The sequence below is a fragment of the Bombus impatiens genome, unplaced genomic scaffold (genome assembly GCF_000188095.3).
Source record: "Bombus impatiens unplaced genomic scaffold, BIMP_2.2 scf_0080, whole genome shotgun sequence".
NCBI lineage: Eukaryota > Metazoa > Arthropoda > Insecta > Hymenoptera > Apidae > Bombus > Bombus impatiens.
The window spans coordinates 1,241,058-1,259,211 of record NT_176499.1 but is presented as its reverse complement, the minus strand read 5'-3'; the positions used below and the strand labels follow the sequence as shown (position 1 = coordinate 1,259,211).

At 33.5% G+C, this 18,154-nt stretch overlaps 4 protein-coding genes across 20 annotated transcripts in view; 1 reads left to right on the top strand and 3 right to left on the bottom strand.

Moving 5' to 3' along the window:
* Positions 1-3: 3 nt before the first annotated feature.
* On the bottom strand, positions 4-2,561 carry LOC100741291. Of its 2 annotated transcripts, none has more exons than XM_003485766.4 (3): positions 2,376-2,561; positions 1,728-2,051; positions 4-1,625 (listed from the first exon to the last, which is right to left on the bottom strand). In XM_003485766.4, exons 1-3 carry the CDS (start codon positions 2,528-2,530, stop codon positions 155-157), a joined length of 1,950 nt encoding a protein of 649 aa, XP_003485814.1. In that variant the 5' UTR covers positions 2,531-2,561; the 3' UTR covers positions 4-154. The 2 variants fall into 2 exon arrangements, with proteins under 2 accessions (XP_003485814.1, XP_024228276.1); XM_024372508.2 differs by having other exon boundaries at positions 2,243-2,516.
* An 88-nt stretch (positions 2,562-2,649) lies between these two features.
* On the bottom strand, positions 2,650-5,102 carry LOC100741413 (protein AATF). 3 transcript variants are annotated; one of them, XM_012394336.3, is made up of 3 exons: positions 5,084-5,102; positions 4,576-4,875; positions 2,650-4,510 (listed from the first exon to the last, which is right to left on the bottom strand). In XM_012394336.3, the coding sequence occupies exons 2-3, from the start codon at positions 4,785-4,787 to the stop codon at positions 3,157-3,159; spliced, it is 1,566 nt and encodes a 521-aa protein (XP_012249759.1). In that variant the 5' UTR covers positions 4,788-4,875; positions 5,084-5,102; the 3' UTR covers positions 2,650-3,156. The 3 variants fall into 3 exon arrangements, with proteins under 3 accessions (XP_012249759.1, XP_012249758.1, XP_033180733.1); XM_012394335.3 differs by having other exon boundaries at positions 5,016-5,086; XM_033324842.1 differs by lacking the exon at positions 5,084-5,102 and having other exon boundaries at positions 4,576-5,040.
* A 557-nt stretch (positions 5,103-5,659) lies between these two features.
* Positions 5,660-18,154, bottom strand: part of LOC100741055 (NGFI-A-binding protein homolog) — a 23,336-nt gene continuing 10,841 nt past the window's right edge. Inside the window, exons 2-11 of one of the 12 annotated variants that reach the window (XM_024372509.2) lie at positions 13,026-13,127; positions 12,719-12,856; positions 12,179-12,489; positions 11,575-11,787; positions 11,259-11,509; positions 7,816-7,918; positions 6,715-6,782; positions 6,441-6,552; positions 6,317-6,373; positions 5,660-6,185 (exon numbers count right to left, since the gene is read on the bottom strand). In XM_024372509.2, the coding sequence (XP_024228277.1) occupies positions 6,078-6,185; positions 6,317-6,373; positions 6,441-6,552; positions 6,715-6,782; positions 7,816-7,918; positions 11,259-11,509; positions 11,575-11,787; positions 12,179-12,489; positions 12,719-12,856; positions 13,026-13,127 (1,463 nt within the window). In that variant the 3' untranslated portion in view covers positions 5,660-6,077. Of the gene's footprint in view, positions 6,186-6,316; positions 6,374-6,440; positions 6,553-6,714; positions 6,802-7,048; positions 7,291-7,815; positions 7,919-11,258; positions 11,510-11,574; positions 11,788-12,178; positions 12,490-12,718; positions 12,857-13,025; positions 13,128-18,154 lie in introns of those variants that run through there. The other 11 variants (XM_033324838.1, XM_012394333.3, XM_024372510.2 and 8 more) reach the window with 11 other exon arrangements.
* On the top strand, positions 8,123-11,303 carry LOC112214101. 3 transcript variants are annotated; one of them, XR_002948027.2, is made up of 2 exons: positions 8,123-8,749; positions 8,818-9,260. XR_002948027.2 is itself a non-coding variant. In XM_024372514.2 (2 exons), exons 1-2 carry the CDS (start codon positions 8,590-8,592, stop codon positions 10,418-10,420), a joined length of 513 nt encoding a protein of 170 aa, XP_024228282.1. In that variant the 5' UTR covers positions 8,123-8,589; the 3' UTR covers positions 10,421-11,303. The 3 variants fall into 3 exon arrangements, 1 of the variants encoding a protein (XP_024228282.1); XM_024372514.2 differs by lacking the exon at positions 8,818-9,260 and adding an exon at positions 10,068-11,303; XR_002948028.2 differs by lacking the exons at positions 8,123-8,749; positions 8,818-9,260 and adding exons at positions 9,540-9,954; positions 10,068-11,303.

Below are 18,154 nucleotides of genomic sequence, written 5' to 3'. Positions count from 1 at the left end.
AAAGTGAATATGATATACAAAATATCCTAAAGGTATATAAATTAAGTTTCTCACTATCACCTTTTACAATATAATCAACAAATTTAAAAATTATATGCACGTATTCATATACATACATACATACATACATACATACATACACATTTGCGTACGTTTAAGAAGAGGGTGGTGAATGACCCAAACATTGCCACTCAGGCTCTCCACATTCGCAAATACGACCAGCGTGTCTGACTTGAAAAACTGTTACTATACCCCTGCTGTCGTCGAATCTACAAGTGATGTGTAAATCATGAATTAAGAAAGTATAAAATTGGCTACCCCATCGTTGTCTCAGATATACCGATCTAGGATCCTCGCGAAGTACATTTTCAATGGCTATTTTTTGGTCATTTATTTTAGTTCCTAAAATCTCGTTTAATTGAATCAAAGCACGATCGTTAAATACTACACATAGAGGTGTTCGAGGTCTCGATATCCACTCTGGAATTCTTATCTCCGAAGAAATATTAGCTCCAGATTCTCTGTTCTCAGCGTTTCTCGATTCAGAAGAGAATACTAAATGTGTGTCTCCACTGTCTGGTAAGCTATTGTTTGACATTGTTCTTATTACTTGATTCGGTAAATGTTGTGAAGGAGTAAGAACTTGTGGTTCTAATCCTTCTTCTCCATCAGGAGCTTCGCGTACCCCCATCCTTACAGGAGAATTATCAATTCTCGAATTTAACGATCGTCGATGAATTAAATCTATATCTGTACCACAAATGGTATTTGGTCCATCAGCTCCATCTAAAAGTCTAGACCGAGAAGCATGTGTTTCTGTGTAATTAGATCCCACGTTTCTTGATCCGTATGTTGGTTCGATGTTAGTACGACCATTTACGTTAATATTTTGTAATCTATTATTTATATCTACTAAACTCTCTGGTTGTTCCACGTTGGACGAAAGTACGTTATGTCCTATTATATTCAAACTTGTCCGTGGATCAGACAAAGTGTCGGAAAATGTATGAGCAGTTCTATGTATATCGGTTACATCTATGCTATGTTGTAGTGCGCTATTATTGTGCAAACTGATATCATTTAATTCAGAAAAATGTCTCATACTGGAATAACTTTCAAAGTTTGAATTCCTTTGGAACTCTTCAGCTTGTAACCTTAAAGCAATTTCTTCGTCTCTAGAAACATCTGTCTCTTGATTTGTTTTATTAATAACTTTTCTATAATAAGATTCCGAAAGTAAACTTCTTGTTTCATCCCCAAGACTAACATTAGTACTGAATGTGTCACATGTTTGATTTCTGGCAGTTTCTTCTATGCACTCAAATGCATCATCTACATTAGATTCTTGTGATCTGTTACTTAATTTCTCAAAATATATAGGACTATCATATTGTGGTATATAAGGTTTTATATCTAGTACAGGTGATTGATCAACCATGTCTACACCTTCAAAATAAATTGTATGATTTTCTATTGTTGTAATTTTTACTAAACTCAAACCTATTGGACATGGACGGTGTGGAGAACGTGTAGAAAATACACCTGTTTTTGTACCATTTAATCTTGGTGGTGCAACTTTGGCACGAACATGTGTTGAATCATTCCTATGAAAGTAGAATAGAACCCTATTGAGAGAAAAATGATTTTGTATTAATTATTTAGGGATAAATAAAACAAAAAAAAATTGTTTACTATAAACTATTTGCTTTTTAAATAGATTATCTTACCACATATGTGAAAAATCTTGTAATCCTTCAAGTGCATGATCAGGATTAGTAAATATTGAATTATATAATAACAATTTTCCTGGTACTTTTCCACAGACTCCAGTTTGTCTAGGTGTACCACGTTTACTAGGAAACCAAGTAGATATTACTCCAATTGGTTTTAATTTTATGGTATCATCATCTGTACTAGTGCTAGGTTTGACATCATCTGGACCTATAACTTTTGCGTCAGGCATAGATGGTCTATTTCTGAATGATTCCAAAAGACGCTTTATGCTGTCAACATCTTTTTCATGTATATATCGAAGACTCTTTATTTGTTGTCTGTGGAAATTACAATTAATACAATAAACTGTCACATATTAGTAAAAATAAAATTTTAATAAGGTATAAAATATAATATGAATTTAATAAATTTTTAACTTTAACAAAAATTGTAGTATTTTTAATTGTATCGTTTATTTTACGTATGTGTAATAGTCATACACTCCATATATACACGAACACATACATACACATAGTTATATGTACACTACAAATATGTAAGTATGCAGAAAACAGCATGTTTGAGTAGAACTTGTTGATATCTCTTTGAGTAATTCTTTGAACTCATAAAGATAGGATGGGACAGAAGAATGCAAGTAATACCTTAAATTATTAATTTCTTTTCTGGCTATATTTAACTGACCAAGCAAATATTTAGTGCTAAAATCTGAATTTTGACAAGCAGAATCCATAACTGCTCCTTCGAGCGAAATCGCCGGTCGAATTAGGTAGAATGAAACGAAATAGACATCAACCATGGATCAACTAAATACAATAGTGAGACTACTGGTTCTAAAGCTTGACGTAGTTGATTAAGAAAAGAACGGATGTAGAGGAGACACACAGTGATGCATTTGCATTAAAAAATTGGACAAAATTATTTTTGTACGTAAATCACGTTTAATTGATGCAGTTTATTATTTTGACACGAAATAGATAGAGGGCGCAACTCTGCTACATGAAAAAATATGCAAAATATACCTGCAGATTATATAGATAGTCACGTTTACATTAAATATTTTATACTTAACTGCCTGATGTTCTCCTTAAAATATAATAAGAAAATGAATATGATCAATCTGTTTATAATGACTTTAAATCAATTAATATATTAAAGTTACTTTATTTACTAAACAAAATTATATATATACATCTTGTTGATAAGGCTAAGAAAAATAATATTCCAATAAATATCATTAAGTATAAAATTTTAAGCACTCTTGCGTTATTATATACACAATAAACAAATTTTGTTTATTTATTTTATTGCATAATATTAACTATAATTATTTTTGCCTGTATTTCATTATCAAATTTCTGTAAATCTTATAAAATATTTTTGATTAAAATATATAAAATTAACATTTTATTAATTGTCCTAAACTTAACGACCAACTTGTACATTTGGTGGTTTAATTCTGCCAAATAAAGAACTATATAATTCATCCTTTGCATGATCTGTCCATGTATCACTTATTGTAATAGGAGCCATAAAATTTACTAACTTATTATGTACATTATAACGTATTCTTCTACCTTTAGTAGCTCTTGTATCTATTTTTCTTTTCATTTTTCGCCTCATATTCTGTAATTTTATCCATTGTTTACTAAGTTGTATAGGATCAGTGATATCAGATGATTTATATTCAATTAAATCTCTTAGAAGTTGATGATAGAAGTCATCATCATCATAAATTTCAGAATCATAGTCTTGAATTCTTCTACCATCACTATCTTCTGTTATTTGTTCCTTACCAACAATTTTATATTCAGAACGTTTCAATCGACTTTTTTTAAGCAACTTTTCCTTATCATTTAGAGCGAATTCAATTTGTTTTAGAGTTGTTTCACTCATACCTTTATTTAATTTACCACTAGTTATCCTTGTCTTTTCATTCCATTTTTGTATAACAGAATTTCTATATTCTATATATGATTTGTGATTATCATTTAATATCTTTTCATAGTCTTTAAGTTTCAATTTTTTGCTAAATACATTCTTGTTAAAGCTTTCTTTATATTTGTCTGAAATTGTATCTTTATCTTCATTTTCATCCTCTGTATCCGAAAGAATTTCTTCATCCATTGGATCTTCTGTATTTGCTATTTCATCTATGCTTTCTTCAGCTTTCCTTTTTTTATTGGACATAGATAAATTTTTTGTTTCAGGGTATTGTTTTAAAAAGAAAGTTTGCAACTGTAACATATTATTCAATAATATTTTCAACTTATTTTTTACTTCATCAGCTGTTTTTGTGTATTCTGCATCCATTTTAAAATTTTGATAAACATCATGCTGAGGCATTTGATTACTAGTAATTAAACATTTTTGTAATTTTATCCTCATTTCTAGCAAATTTTCCCAAAGCTTTAATTGATTTCTAACACAACTACCTTTTTCTATATCTGCTCTTATATTTATCTGCGATATTGTCTTGATATCTGTCCCCTGCTTTGTAGAAAGGATATCCTTACTATCTTCATTTTCAGAATCTTGTTCTAAATTCATTTTAGTGTCATAACTCATTTCCTCATTCGAATGATCATCTTCATCATCCTCCATATCGCCATCATCATCTTCCATATCTTCTTCATTATTACTGTTGCTGATATCATCACTTTCTTGCTCCATACTATTCATTTCTTCATCTTCACTTTCTGAAGTGCTTCGTACAACAGAGTCTTCATCATCATCATCCTCATATATATCTTTTCTTGAAACTTTTTTACCTTTATATCTATAGTAGAGAAATAATAATCCTATTAAATAATTCTATAATAAAATTGAAGTAAAATTTCGTACCTTTCGTCCACTTGATCCAAGAGATCCACATTTCGTCTACGTATCTCCGAAATTTGGAAATTACTATCTGAATTATCACTTTCATCATAACGATCAACTAGTTTTGCTTTCGTGTCTTCCGCTTCATCGTCGGAATTAAAAGTTACTGGTGTTGTAGTAACTAATGAATTCACTTTGTCTGCGAAGGTTTTCTTCTGTGCTTTTAAAGCCATTGCTTCGATCAAACAAATCTGAATTAATTCAACTATAAATGATGAATTTTACCACGTGCACCTTTCTATACGGGTTGATGAACATAACCTATAATAACATAACCTATAATTGTTATATCATCGATTATAAAATTTCATTGAAGTCTGTATACAATATATTTATATTTTATTTCTAGTAATTGTTAATTAATAGCACACTGATAATATTATCCGGACTCATGTACATACTACTATGTACTATACATATGTACTGTACACATGGATAACGGATAACATTTCCAAGACTATACTACTACCTACATTGTACTCATAGAGATATAAGAATAGAGTGCGCGACGGAGTCATGTCAAATCATATCATATGTTACCGTGAAAGTAGATACGATATACGAATAGAAAGAATACGAATTGTTTGATCAGACGTGCATACTTACGCCATTCTTTGATCAGTGTTATGCTTCATATTTACTGTACGAATGTGCATGCTTATTAGACAAAGACACAAAAGACCTCTGTGAAGCCTTCCCTTTCTATTTCAATATCGCTTTTTTCAGTTCCTTCACGTACTATATCTTTACACTCGATCACACGATATATCTCTATGACTGTACTCAGTAACAGACTGTATCGCAAGTCGTATAGTAGTATGTACAACTGTACTAAACTGTATTATACAGTATTCTAGTATTCTATACTGAGGAATGGATATATCATTCGTAACAGTGACAAATATGAAGATGCTCAAGAATATAGAATTCGAAAGCTATATATTTTTAGAAATTTACAATAATACAAAGTAACTACTTTCATACGTATTTATTAACTTACATAAATCATATGATAATGTATAGATTGCTTAAAAAATACAATACATTGAATAAAAAAGGTTCATTGTATATTTACAAATTTTAGTGTTATACAATACGCAATTATATTTCAGTCAACACACGCTTTTGATTTAAAGAAATTAATAGTATATACAACATCTAAAAGTGTTTTTGTAGCTTAAAATAAGTACAAAGAATTTATTAAAATCAAATAATGACCAGCGCCGTATTTTTTAACATACTTCTGTTGGTTTTATGAAACCCATTGTAACATCTGTTAATTCTAATTTTAAAATAGTTTTTGATGCAAAAATTTTACTTGTGCAGCAACAACCAACATAAAAATTATGTTATAGGAAATAACATGACAATGATCAAATACATATAATAATACTAATTCTAATACAGGCTGAAACATGTTTCTAAGAATGAGACAACTATGATAATACAATTTTTTAACAATATCACAGCGTTGGTTTTTCGTCTGTTGGTTCTTCTTTTATAGGATGATTACATTCCATTAATGCAGGATTTGCCACAGCAATTATATTATCTCCCCGTGAAGCTATTACCTATATTTGACCAAATTGAAAGCCAAATTAGCATTTACTAGTTATTACTAATTTAACTTGATATTATTATATATATGTTTCTTCAAAAATTAGTAAATAATATGTATATCAATTTAAATAAAATTTACTACCTTAAGATTGAAATCACTTTCCTTATCTGTATTATCTGCTTCAACTTCATTAGTGTCCTGTAAATAGGACCATTTGTCAATTTGAAATAATTAGTACACATATATTCGCAAAACATTTGCTTACGTGTATCGATGAAGACTCTTCATTTGAAAATGAAAGTTGACTGTCAGAGTCGCTAATCTCCTCGATACTCGCACTGAACATACCATTGTTATTCTTCTTCCTCCAAACTGGACTAAAACAATGCAAATGTCTGAACATCAATATATACTTGCAAAATTAATTTCTTTGCAATTATAAGTCAATAAAATATATATGAGATATTCAAGATTGCAACCTATAAGTATTTTACAGTGCATTATCTACTTAATAATCCATTTGAGCTCAAAGTAATCACCTTGAAGATCTGTGTCTTCTAATTGTTGAGTTACCTATATCCATTTCAGGGCAACGTAGATCCAACTCCTCCTAGAACAGTGAACTGCTACAGATAGTAGAAGTAACAAATATAACGTAGGAAATGACAGCCAGAAAAAAGCTACTTATTATTATTACTATAGTTAATAACAATTACTCAATATAACTAATATAACAGGCATACACAACTCGTAAGGACACCAGGAACAAAGCATAGAGTCCTAACAAGTGTGGAAGAAAATATTGTATGAATTAATTGTGTTTTAGATAGTAATTTAATTTTTAATATGTTAATACATAAATTTAAAAAATTCTTATTAAAAAAAGCACCTTCTACTTAAGGAAAAACAGTTTCTGAGAAGAATTTTTTTATATGTATGTACATTTATAAAATATGTAACGTTTTTTAAATACCTGTTAATTAACAAACATAAGTATACAAACATTTAGTACAAAAGCCATGCATGTTATGCAAAAGCTATACTTGACCTTTTCTGCTTGTGCTTCGCGCGTATATCAACGTGGTGGTAGTTTACGTGTTGCAATTGTTTACGTGCTGGGTGCATAGTTAGTTGTTAGCGCTCATGCGAGTGCAGCAGCTCATTAATATGCCAACGATTCCAGATCAAATCATAACTATGGAATTCCATCAAGGATTTTGTAACGTTCTATTTTAGGCTACATATATGATATTTTGTAATATTTAAAAAAATCGTCGATTTTATTTTTGTATAATCATTACTTAGTAATTTCTTTAATTACTGACCATAAAAATTATAAATTGATTCAACTTATCTAATAATTAATATAATATACGTTACCAAGGAAATTATTTCATAATTTTTCTTATATTAAGTTGTGATTAAATTCTTTAATAAAACGTTTGTTTTAGTGTAATTCTAAATATAATGAAAATTTTTTGGTATCTAATTTTTATGATTATACTATATAATTGATGTATCACATAAGATATGTCGTATTCAATTTATATTAAAATCCATGACTTTGTCCCAAGTTTATAATGATTCTGAACTGGAATCTGTATGTACATGGCTTATTATGATGATCGAGGTGAGCTAACCTGCGTCGCATCTTCATTCTCACCCTCAAGCTCGAGCTTTTGTCGTTTTGTACGATCAGGTTCGTTTTCTTCGCCATTTTCACGTGGCCTTGACACGGATAAGCTAAAGCATTTTAATTATGAATATCATACTTTAATTGGCTTAAAAACTACATGTGGATTTGGCTAACCTTCTATAACACTGTGTAACTTAAAAGTCATCCCTATTTATATACAGCGTGTCCTGTCTCTATATAATTTAAGGAGTGATTCTTGACGTCGAAATGAGACGAAAATCAAGAATAAAAAATTGTGTTTTTAGTTTTATTTTTTAGCTATTGACAATAAAAAGTCGGCCAGAATATCCTCGAGCAAACTTCCTTACATAAACGAAAGGAGGTCAGCCTAAGCAGCGGAGCATACAGAGATCCTCAATTCGATCGACATATGAGCTGCAGCTCACCTCGTATGAGTCGTACAAAAGAAAACTATGGTGTTCGGAGAAGTAAACAACCCCGCACGACGCTTCGCAAAAGAAGTGGTAGTTTGAACATTCAACCTGCTTACTCATGGAAATCCATAAGAACATATCGAAAACTACACTATGAAATTTCCGAATGGAGAGTATTAATGTTACCTCTAATCCTTTACTTCCGCGAGTGTCCACAGCAAAATCACACACGCACCGCGATTGTCCCAGCCGCGAGTGTCCACAAAAAATACAATAGATGTTCGTTATGTCCCTTGTAAACAGATCCTGACTCTTCTCTGAAAATTTTGTTGTATTGTGTTTTCATGTGCCCCAGTAGTAAAAATCGAGAGGATTTAAATCTGGTGACCAAGCAGACCAAAACACAGGTTTTCTTCAACCGATCTACTATCCTGTTTCCAAAACAACTGGTCAAGTGTTCTTGCAGTATACGCACTACGCGCACTGCATATACAATACACTCAAGTAAGACTCTAACTTAATATTTTCAGTTCGAATGTCGGAATGATTTTGTTCTTCCGAAACTATTCTAGTTTCTTGCTTCAAAATAGCTAAAACATGGCAATGTAGTAATGTAGAGTTTATTCAGGAAGAAAAATTTACGATACTCATTACCAATGCTTTCATTTTCTTTGTATAACTCGGAATTATTCAGGAACAGTTATTGTTACGCCACGAGGCTTACCACAGTCTAACCGTCGCTCGCGGTCCTACAGTGTCGCAGGCAGATCGTCTTATCTGCCCGCCGGATCATATACAATGTATCGACGAGCGCATAGTTGTCGCCAAGCAGCGAGCTCTAGAAAGGTCGAATTTTTGTCCGTTACGTTTTTCACACAAGAAGAGGCATACGTGATCATAGGCGCGAGCGGTGGCGTGACCCGAGCATAGTGGGGGTCGTCTTCCAAATGAGACAAAGAAATCATCGAAAGGCGATCAGTTCCTTCTGACGAGTCAAATGTGACACGTCGAGAAATCTGACGAGCAAAATCAAATAGTCTAACGAATTTATCTAGAGATATCGTGAAGTCGAGTCAGCTTTCTGTAATATATTCATCATATTATTATAAAATATATTATTTTATGTTAACCTGTTAATACAGTGTTACATTCATTGAACCACTTCTATTATCTTAACCGAAACAGGGGAACGACTATTTCGCGGCGTCGATTAACATAATCGTAGCGAGAATTTACGCCTCTCACTGACGCGTTTTCCTAGCGACCGCGTCTCTCCGCGAACAGTCGTAACAGTTATGATATTTAAGAAGTTCTTTTTGAAAGCAAGGGTACGATAGGAAGCGAAGAGGCTGCATATCAAATGTGTTTAAAAGAACCTATTTTACGCAATCTTCAAAATTTATATAGCTAGAGATTTATTAAATATGCTCATTGGAAAAGTGGGCTTTTTGTTTACCAAATGGGTTTCGGAAATATCTCAATTCTTCAAGCCTTATTGTCTTCAATTTTTATGACCGTAACGTGTTTTAAACGTAGAAAGAAAAAAATTGGAAGAATGCTCTAAGAAAGCTCTAGTATAGAAAAGAAGCATAACTATCGCATTTATTATTTATTTTGAAGCAAACATTGTGACTATATTCGTGGAATAATATAAAATATTAATTTGACATTTTGTAGGAAGTGTGGAAAAACCGACTATAAGTTTTTCGGTAAATATTCACTTTTCATCACAAAATGTCAAAATAATATTTGAAAGTGTTGTATGCAGTGTAACAGTCTTTATATTGTAGCCACATTTGTTATGGAATGTATACATTTGCAGAACTTTCGCATATATACTTTTGCTACGTTGCGGCGGACGGGAATAATGCAAAAGTGCGACGTTTATACGTCGAAAAATATCCCAACAGGACTATATTCAGCGCACAGACATTTTACAATATAGCTCAACGAATATGGGATACCGGCACATTAAAACTTGTCCTATCTGGCATACGAATTCAGTACGACGACGCGGATCTGGGAGATAGAGCACTGCACCGTATTCAACAAAATCCCAATTTAAGTATGAGAACTATTACTGCTGAAAAAGGTGTCAGCAACAGCACCGTATGGCCAGTATTGAAGGAGGAAAATCTACACCCGTATAGCATCCAGAAAGTTCAACAGAGCTAAGAATGGATGAGTAGGAAAGTCCAACGCGATTCTAATTTTCCCGCCAGAATATTATTTACTGACGAGGCAACGTTTAACAAATGCGCAATTACAAATATGCGTAATGGACATTTCTGATCATAGGACAATCGCGGTGCGTGTGTGATTTTGCTGTGGACACTTGCAGAGGCAAAGGATTAGAGGAAACATTAATCCCCTCTACTCGGAAATTTCATAAGGTGACCTTTGATATGCTCTTATGGATTTCCACGAGTAAGCAGGTTTAATGATTAATCTACTATTTCTTTTGTGAAACGTTGCGCTGGGTTGTTTACATCTCCGAACACCACGGTTAACTTATAGGAGGTAAACTGTCGCTCATATGTCGACTGAATTGAGGATCACTGTGTGCCCCGCTGCTTAGGTCGATCTCCTTTCGTTCATGTAAGAAAGTTTGCAGGGATATTTTGTCCAATTTTTGATTCTCAATAACTAAAAATTGAAACCAAAAACGCAATTTTTGTATTCTTGCTTTTCGTCTCATTTCAGCGTTAAGAATCACTCCTTAAATTATATAGAAACGGTAGCCGAACATTTTGTATATTTATACCTTTTAAATTAATATAGAAAGGATCTGTAACTAGAATTCTGGTTTTAGGAAGATAAACTTTATACATATGTGTATATTCGAAGAAATTAACAAAAAAAGACAATCTTTTCCTAAGAAAATTCACGATACTTATAGTTCTATTACCTATTGCCTTTCGTAATTCTATTACCTACATTAATCTTCAATATTTTCATTCTAAATACTTGTAATAGAGTTAATAATATTTTTATAGAAACTAAAGATACTTACTAATGATTTTTTGAATAATGATACCCAGAATCTCTCACAACGCGTCGGGCCAAAGGAAAAAGTTCATCTCTTCTAGTAAGAAGGGCAGGTACGAACCTGCAAATTTGTGCAGCAGCCTCATTTACTGACACTTCGTGCAATGTCAATGGTTTCTCCGGTTTCCTCTTACAGTCAAACCTTCCATAAATTGCTGCATATTTCCGAATTTCTTCCATTCTACGTGGATCACTATCAGGCATAGCCATTACCATCTACAAATAATACGATTACATAAAATTTATGGATCATTTTAAACACGTACAAAAGTGATATTTACTTCTAAATTTTTGCAAATTTTTTTCTTAACATTATGAGGTTTTGGATCAACGGGTCGAATAGTAGCGGCAAGTCTTTCAGCTGCCTCTGCAAGTCTTTGTATTTGAGATTGCAAAAGGGTTGGAGTAGGTTGCGTTGGACTCGCAGGTGCACCACCACCGCCACTAGGACTTGGTGTTGTACCACTACCACAGGATGACTCACATGTCCCTACCTGAAAGTAATGGTATTTCTCCAATAACTCATTTACACAGGACGCTTCGAAGTTATTAAAATGTTATTGACCAATCGAGTATGGAGAAATATGCATGTCTTTTGTCTGAAAAATGTGCTATAATTGGTTTGTGTCTGATAATGATAAAGTTTTAAATATACAGATTTCAAACGTGCAGAGAAGACTAAATCCGATCCAATTCATTATACATCGATACAAATTTTTATATTACAGTATTTTATGTATAAATTGAAGCAATCAAATATTTAAATAATTAAATATTTAAATATTTTAATAATATTAAGAACAAAATATATCTTTAATATATGCTGCATCTATTGTTCATAAAACTGGAATAAGAGTAGCAACATTTTTTTTATTTGAAGTATACCTGTAATATACCAGGACTGTGAGAAGTAGTATAAGGCAGAGGTGTATTGGGACTTGGACTTTGTCGAAATGTTGTTGAGGCCACTGGTGCTGTTACACTTGTAACGGATACAATAGGGCTAGTACTTCTACATGGTAATGGTGTTAGAGATACGTGCGACGAAACATATGGAGTAGGAGTTGCTGTTTGCGAAGTCGTTGTAAAACCTTGAAGATTTTGCACTTGCGGCCTAGGACTCACGCAGGGAAATCCTATGCCAGCAGGAGCTTTACACGTAGCCGTTGTCGGTACAACTGGTGTTTGGAAAAGTGCTATAACAGAATTTTGGTAACTCGATTAATTATTAAACTTTCCGATTTACCGTAACATTAAAAATATCTATGTTTTGCAGAATGTAATATATTTTTATTTTTATGATTTCTTTTTATATATATGTCCATATTTTTATAATCTTATCATTTTCAAATATTTTGTATAATTGTTTGATAAAATGATTTAGTCAAATGTACGAAAAAATTATTTGATATTAAGGTACTTTACAAGGATTTGTGAGCCATTCCTGGAGAGCTTTTTGAAGTCTTCTGACATGGAGAGGTTTGCTTGCCATACCAACGAGCGCCATAATTTCCAGAAATTCTTCTTCTCCAGCATCGCATAATTGTTGTACGTCGTCACCACCTAGAATAGTTTGTAAGAAATGGTTCGATCTCTTTAACACGAATTATTTTAAAAGGTTTCCACTATTATATGGTATTTTTTAATTCTTTCTTCAAAACGTCAAAGTTATCGAAAAGGATATTAAGGATTATCGAAAGGATACTAGATATTTAAAAAAGAATTTCTTTACCCATTTCTAAAAGCGTGTCGTAGTAGCTCAACAGAGACGCACGTTGCATCACTCTGTACAGTTGTAGTTCCGCTTCATTTTGAGGTACGGACGTCTGCACCACTAAATGATTCACGTAAAAATTCATTAAAAGGAAACGTTTGACTCGAGTAAAATTGAGACAATTCTGATTATTTATAATATCGAACAATAAAATTCTAATAATAATCTAATAAATCATTAAACCATCTCATCTATGATTCAAAGTATCTTTAGAATGGCTAAAATTATTAGAATAAAATTAGAATTTATAAATAAGACAAGTTTCAAATTTGGTCATCTAAAGGACATAGCTTACATCTGAAATCTTCAATCTCGATAGTTTTATGCTATAGTTGAATCAATAATTGTTCATTCTTTCCTATCGCCGATGATCCATACAAGCCTTTAATGTTATCATAAATAACAGAAGAAAAACAGTAATATACAACGGACAGAATATTAAGAATATTCTCTATGAAGTCTACAAAGAATATTTGACATAATTCATATTCTTTTAATTGGATGCCTGATGACTCGTCGAAAAATAATTTCCCTGTATCTGGATATATTAGAGGGGTGAATTGTTGGTCGACTGATCGATCATTTGGTTGTTGAGTCCGGTTCGGCGAGCTGAGCTCACCTTTGCGGAGGAGAGCTTGCCTCGGACAGTATGCGACAGACGGTCGAGCCGCCAGGGTGTCCGACTAGTTTCTTGCAAATTTCGAGGAACTGCGAGAAAAAGCGGCGTGCACACACGTACAGCGTATAAATTAATACCGGTACCGCTGGCATGGCATCGGACGCCGCTCTTGAAAGAGGGAAGGGAGGGGAACAGGAGAGAGAAAGAGTGGTGTATCCCTCCAGAAAGAAAACCTGTGGTCTGGGTGCGACGAAGAGGAAAGGATAGAAATTAAAACAAAGGGAAGAAAGATGAAACGGAAGATGAACCGAGTACGAAAGGTAGAATGAGGAGGAGGAGGAGGAGGAGGAGGAAAAGGAGGAGGAGGGGGAGAGAAAAAGGGAGATATTTAAGGGATGAGAAGAGAGAGGGCAATGGAGAGAGGGAGAGAAAAAAAAAGAGAGCGACAGGAAGCTAGAAGAAGAGAAGAAATGCAGAAGGAGATACGGAGCAATACGGTAGAGCCGGGCCCTGAAAAACCTGGCCGTCAGGTCTTATTACGAACCTAAGGCCCGGTCTCACGCTTATATACACCGACCGAGATACGAGTAAGTCCCTGACAGCAGCGGGGTGACTCGTTCCGCGAGATTTTTCTGACGTTGGCCCCTGCAGCCTCGGCTGAACCCACCAAAGGGATATGTGGATCTTTCTAATGAGGCGCCGATTTCTCACTCCCCCCGCGCGCCCTCTTACGTTCTTCGATGTGCTCACTTACAAAACGATCCGCGTAACGTGCGATGATAGTAAATTATACGGTAAAAGTTCATTTATTTCAATATCGGTATAGATAAATGCATATCTACAATTTAGAGCTACACTTAATTATCCAATTGTCATAGTTCCGATTATGATGCAATATGGGAAATTTTGTTAATTATTATTTCAATTGGTGCAAAAGAATATGTTTCGAGAGTTTACATTGAAATAATATACATTTTTTTATTCTTTCTAAAACTCCGAATCCTTTCTACATATCATTATATTTTCATATATAAGTCGAATAAGGTTTCATAAGGTAATGTAGAAGTTTCAACAGTTTGGTGTCTTTAACATGTTTAATTGAGATCATTTACCTTCTTTGGAACCTTAAATTTATATAAGAGAAAGAAGTCGGTTGTTATGGAAACTTGTTTGACTGAGAATCGAGAACGAAGCTAGAAGTATAAGCAATATTTACATTAAAATGGTATAAAACTAAAAATTTATCGATTCTAATTATAGAATCATAAGATTATAAGATATCTCAGGATATAAAACGTCATCGCGCTATTTATTTATTATATTTTAATTCAGATTTCCTTTAAGTTTTCATTAACTTTTTCATGTAATTTTTGCCACTGCTTGCCTTTAGTTTTTAGCATTCCAACGTTCTGTTTGAATCTATATTGTTAAACGTCCTCTTTCAATCTTCTTTGTAATTAACTTCTTCGACAAGTACAATTATAACAAGATACCGATAGCTTTCGTACAAAATAAATGGTCAGACTTGCTTTACAGTTTCGAGTGTTTTATGGTCATTCGTTAATTAAACATGAGCGATTTTTGCAGCTGGGTTCGTTCAAACATTCATGAGCCCCTTGATTACACAGAAATCAAACAATAATGCCCATCAATGAGAGTAATTCATATATGATTTACTGTCCATAAAGTATCGAGAGTTATTCTTTAAAAAATCGAACAAATACAAAAAACCATAAAGTTCTGATGGTAACTCTCGTTTCTCTTCGTTCCTTTTCAGCTTCTTTTATTAAGGAGTACCCAGAAAATATACGTGTTTCATAACTTTAATTTATCGGGGTAAGTTGAATAAAAAAATCAATGATTTAAAAATAAATAATTGCGTCGATATTAATTATCTAGCATTAATTCATGAATTGCTATTTTACCTTCCCATATGGCATTTTTTGGAAAAACAGATAACATTACCTTGAAGGGACAAGTACTAGTCACCCATCCCCAAATTTTTAAAATGTTTACTTATCTATCCTATTTCACTAGTCCTCTTCTATAATACACGAATCCTATTTCGTTATTAATTCGCTAATATAAAAAAAATTAATCTTCTTTGACAGATTTCGATGTCCGTAACTACATTTATCAAAGAATATTTTTTCCACATTGTCATGTCGCCTTACAAATCTTCCCATAGCATCGTAACGTAAATCGATATAAGACGATACAGGTAAAAAATTCAGTTTCCTTTGATTTTCGACCCAGGTCATTCTCATTGTAATCAGGCAATGGTATAGTTCCTCTATCTAGGATCCTCTCACCTTGATCAAGTAGAGTAGCTATACCTCTGACCGACAGTCTAGGACTGGCAGTGCATTTACATAACAACTTTTTTGGCACAGGATAATCGTTTTTGTCGGTAGGAACACGTACGCGAGTCGGAGGCAGAGTCGTCACGGCATAGCATCCAATACTGCGCACCAGGGACGCGCTAAGAAAAACCTGATCCTACCGTGGCCTCCTCAGCCTCCCTGGGAACGATGCGTGCTTGTTGTCTCTTCGCCACCACCGACTTTTCTTCTTTATGCCCACTGTTCACCATCGTTTCGTTGCTTTTCAGCCGACAATTCGTGGATCACACTGTGTTGTTCTGCTATCTTTAGGATTCGCTTCGTCGCTTCTTCTTTTTCCGTTCCTTTGTTTCCCTTTTTATTGTTCCTGCTAGTTTATCATTCGAATTCACCTAGGAATCGTAATTAAATTCGATTCACTATTGGAGTGCTTGGAAGTCGAAATATGATATTAAAGATATTAGGAATATTTAAGAAAAGATTATCGATAGACTGCGGATATTTATGCAGATCCAAATTTTTATGAACATAGCTAAAGAAAGAGAAGTTATACAAGGATTTTTTACTTGATATATAAATATCATATTTTGGATATGTTATATTTTTTTTTGTGTTGTCAAATTTCCTATAAGTGCATGAAAACTCGCAGCCCACTTATAAAGACACGCGTACTGTCATTATGTCACTTGTTCTGAAACTATAAACTTTTAGCGAGTTCATATTAATTTGAGATTAAAGAGTTTGTTACTCGTATCAATATTTTAAAATTAGTTTTTATTTTGATAAATAGATGAGCAAATGAATAGATACATAAATCCAGATAGACCAACCTACGTCATCTTAAAACAACTCTCGTTGATTTTCTCTTTTTCTAATCCCTTTGCACAATCGAATCAATAACGAAACCCATTCCTGTATATTGTATATTCAAGAGAGATCAGAAGACAATCTCGAAAGCCTTCATTGATCAGTGTGGCCATTGCAAAAGTGTATGATGTGGAAAAGAGGAAGAAGCGACGAGATTTCCTCTGGGAGCACCATCAAACGCTTCAAGAAGAATCGATAAATTCTCTAACGTAATGGATAAGGACTCGCAGGAGACGGAGAAACATGATGATACTGAGGAATGGGGAGGGATTAAGAAAATAGCCCTTGGATGGAACATACAGTTTGAGCGAACAGAGGTGAGATTCTTGACGTGCATGCCCCATTATTCTATTATATCGTACATACATCATTATATCGTAAAGCATTGTAACATGATAAAATTGACTTTTAAAAATTAATCTGGAATAACAAAATTGGGACCTGTAAGTGTTAAATGTTATGGAATAATTTTATTATTTGCAAAGTTCTTTATCCTAGAATTCTACAATATCTAAACTAGGTTTTATTATTTGTGAAATTCATTATCCTAGCATTCTACCATCTCTAGACTAGGTTAGATAAAATATTTGATCCTAATATAAATGTGATAAGTGCTTAAATAAACAATATAAATTTGTAAACTCTATGCGTTGATAGGGTAACATGTACCGTTTTTGATTATTAATATATCATTAATCTATATTCTTGTCATACGTTGTTTCTATAAATCGACTAAAGTTTTTAAATGCTTTCCATTACTTCCCGTCATTGATTATTCCTTCTAATTAATTACGATTACAAATGATGCTAATAATCTCACATAATGATGAACTAACCGACAGTTGAGATCTCCCATTTTTTGATCTAAACGCCATCCCAAAAACTTCACTTTTGCTTGGTAGAGATCTACGCATAAAAGAAGAACGAGGAAGAGAAGCAACCGAAGAAAAAGAAAAAGAAGAAGAGAAGGAAGAAGAGAAACTAGGAGGGGCTAGGCAAAGAAAGAGGTAGAAGCGGGTTAGAAGCAGCCATCAGCAGATGAGGGGGGTGGTCCAGGGTAAAAGACGTTCGGTTGGACGTGGTAAAGAGAAGAGAGACGAGGGTGAGAGCGAACGAGTGCTATAGCTTCTTTGTTCGATAGCTCACGGTGCGGACGCTCTTCCGATGCTACGCAAAAACGAGTCTAGTTTCTTAGAAGCGGCCGTTCTCGCGCGGCACCACACCAATGCCAGTGGAAGAAGCAGTGGCGGCGGCGGCAG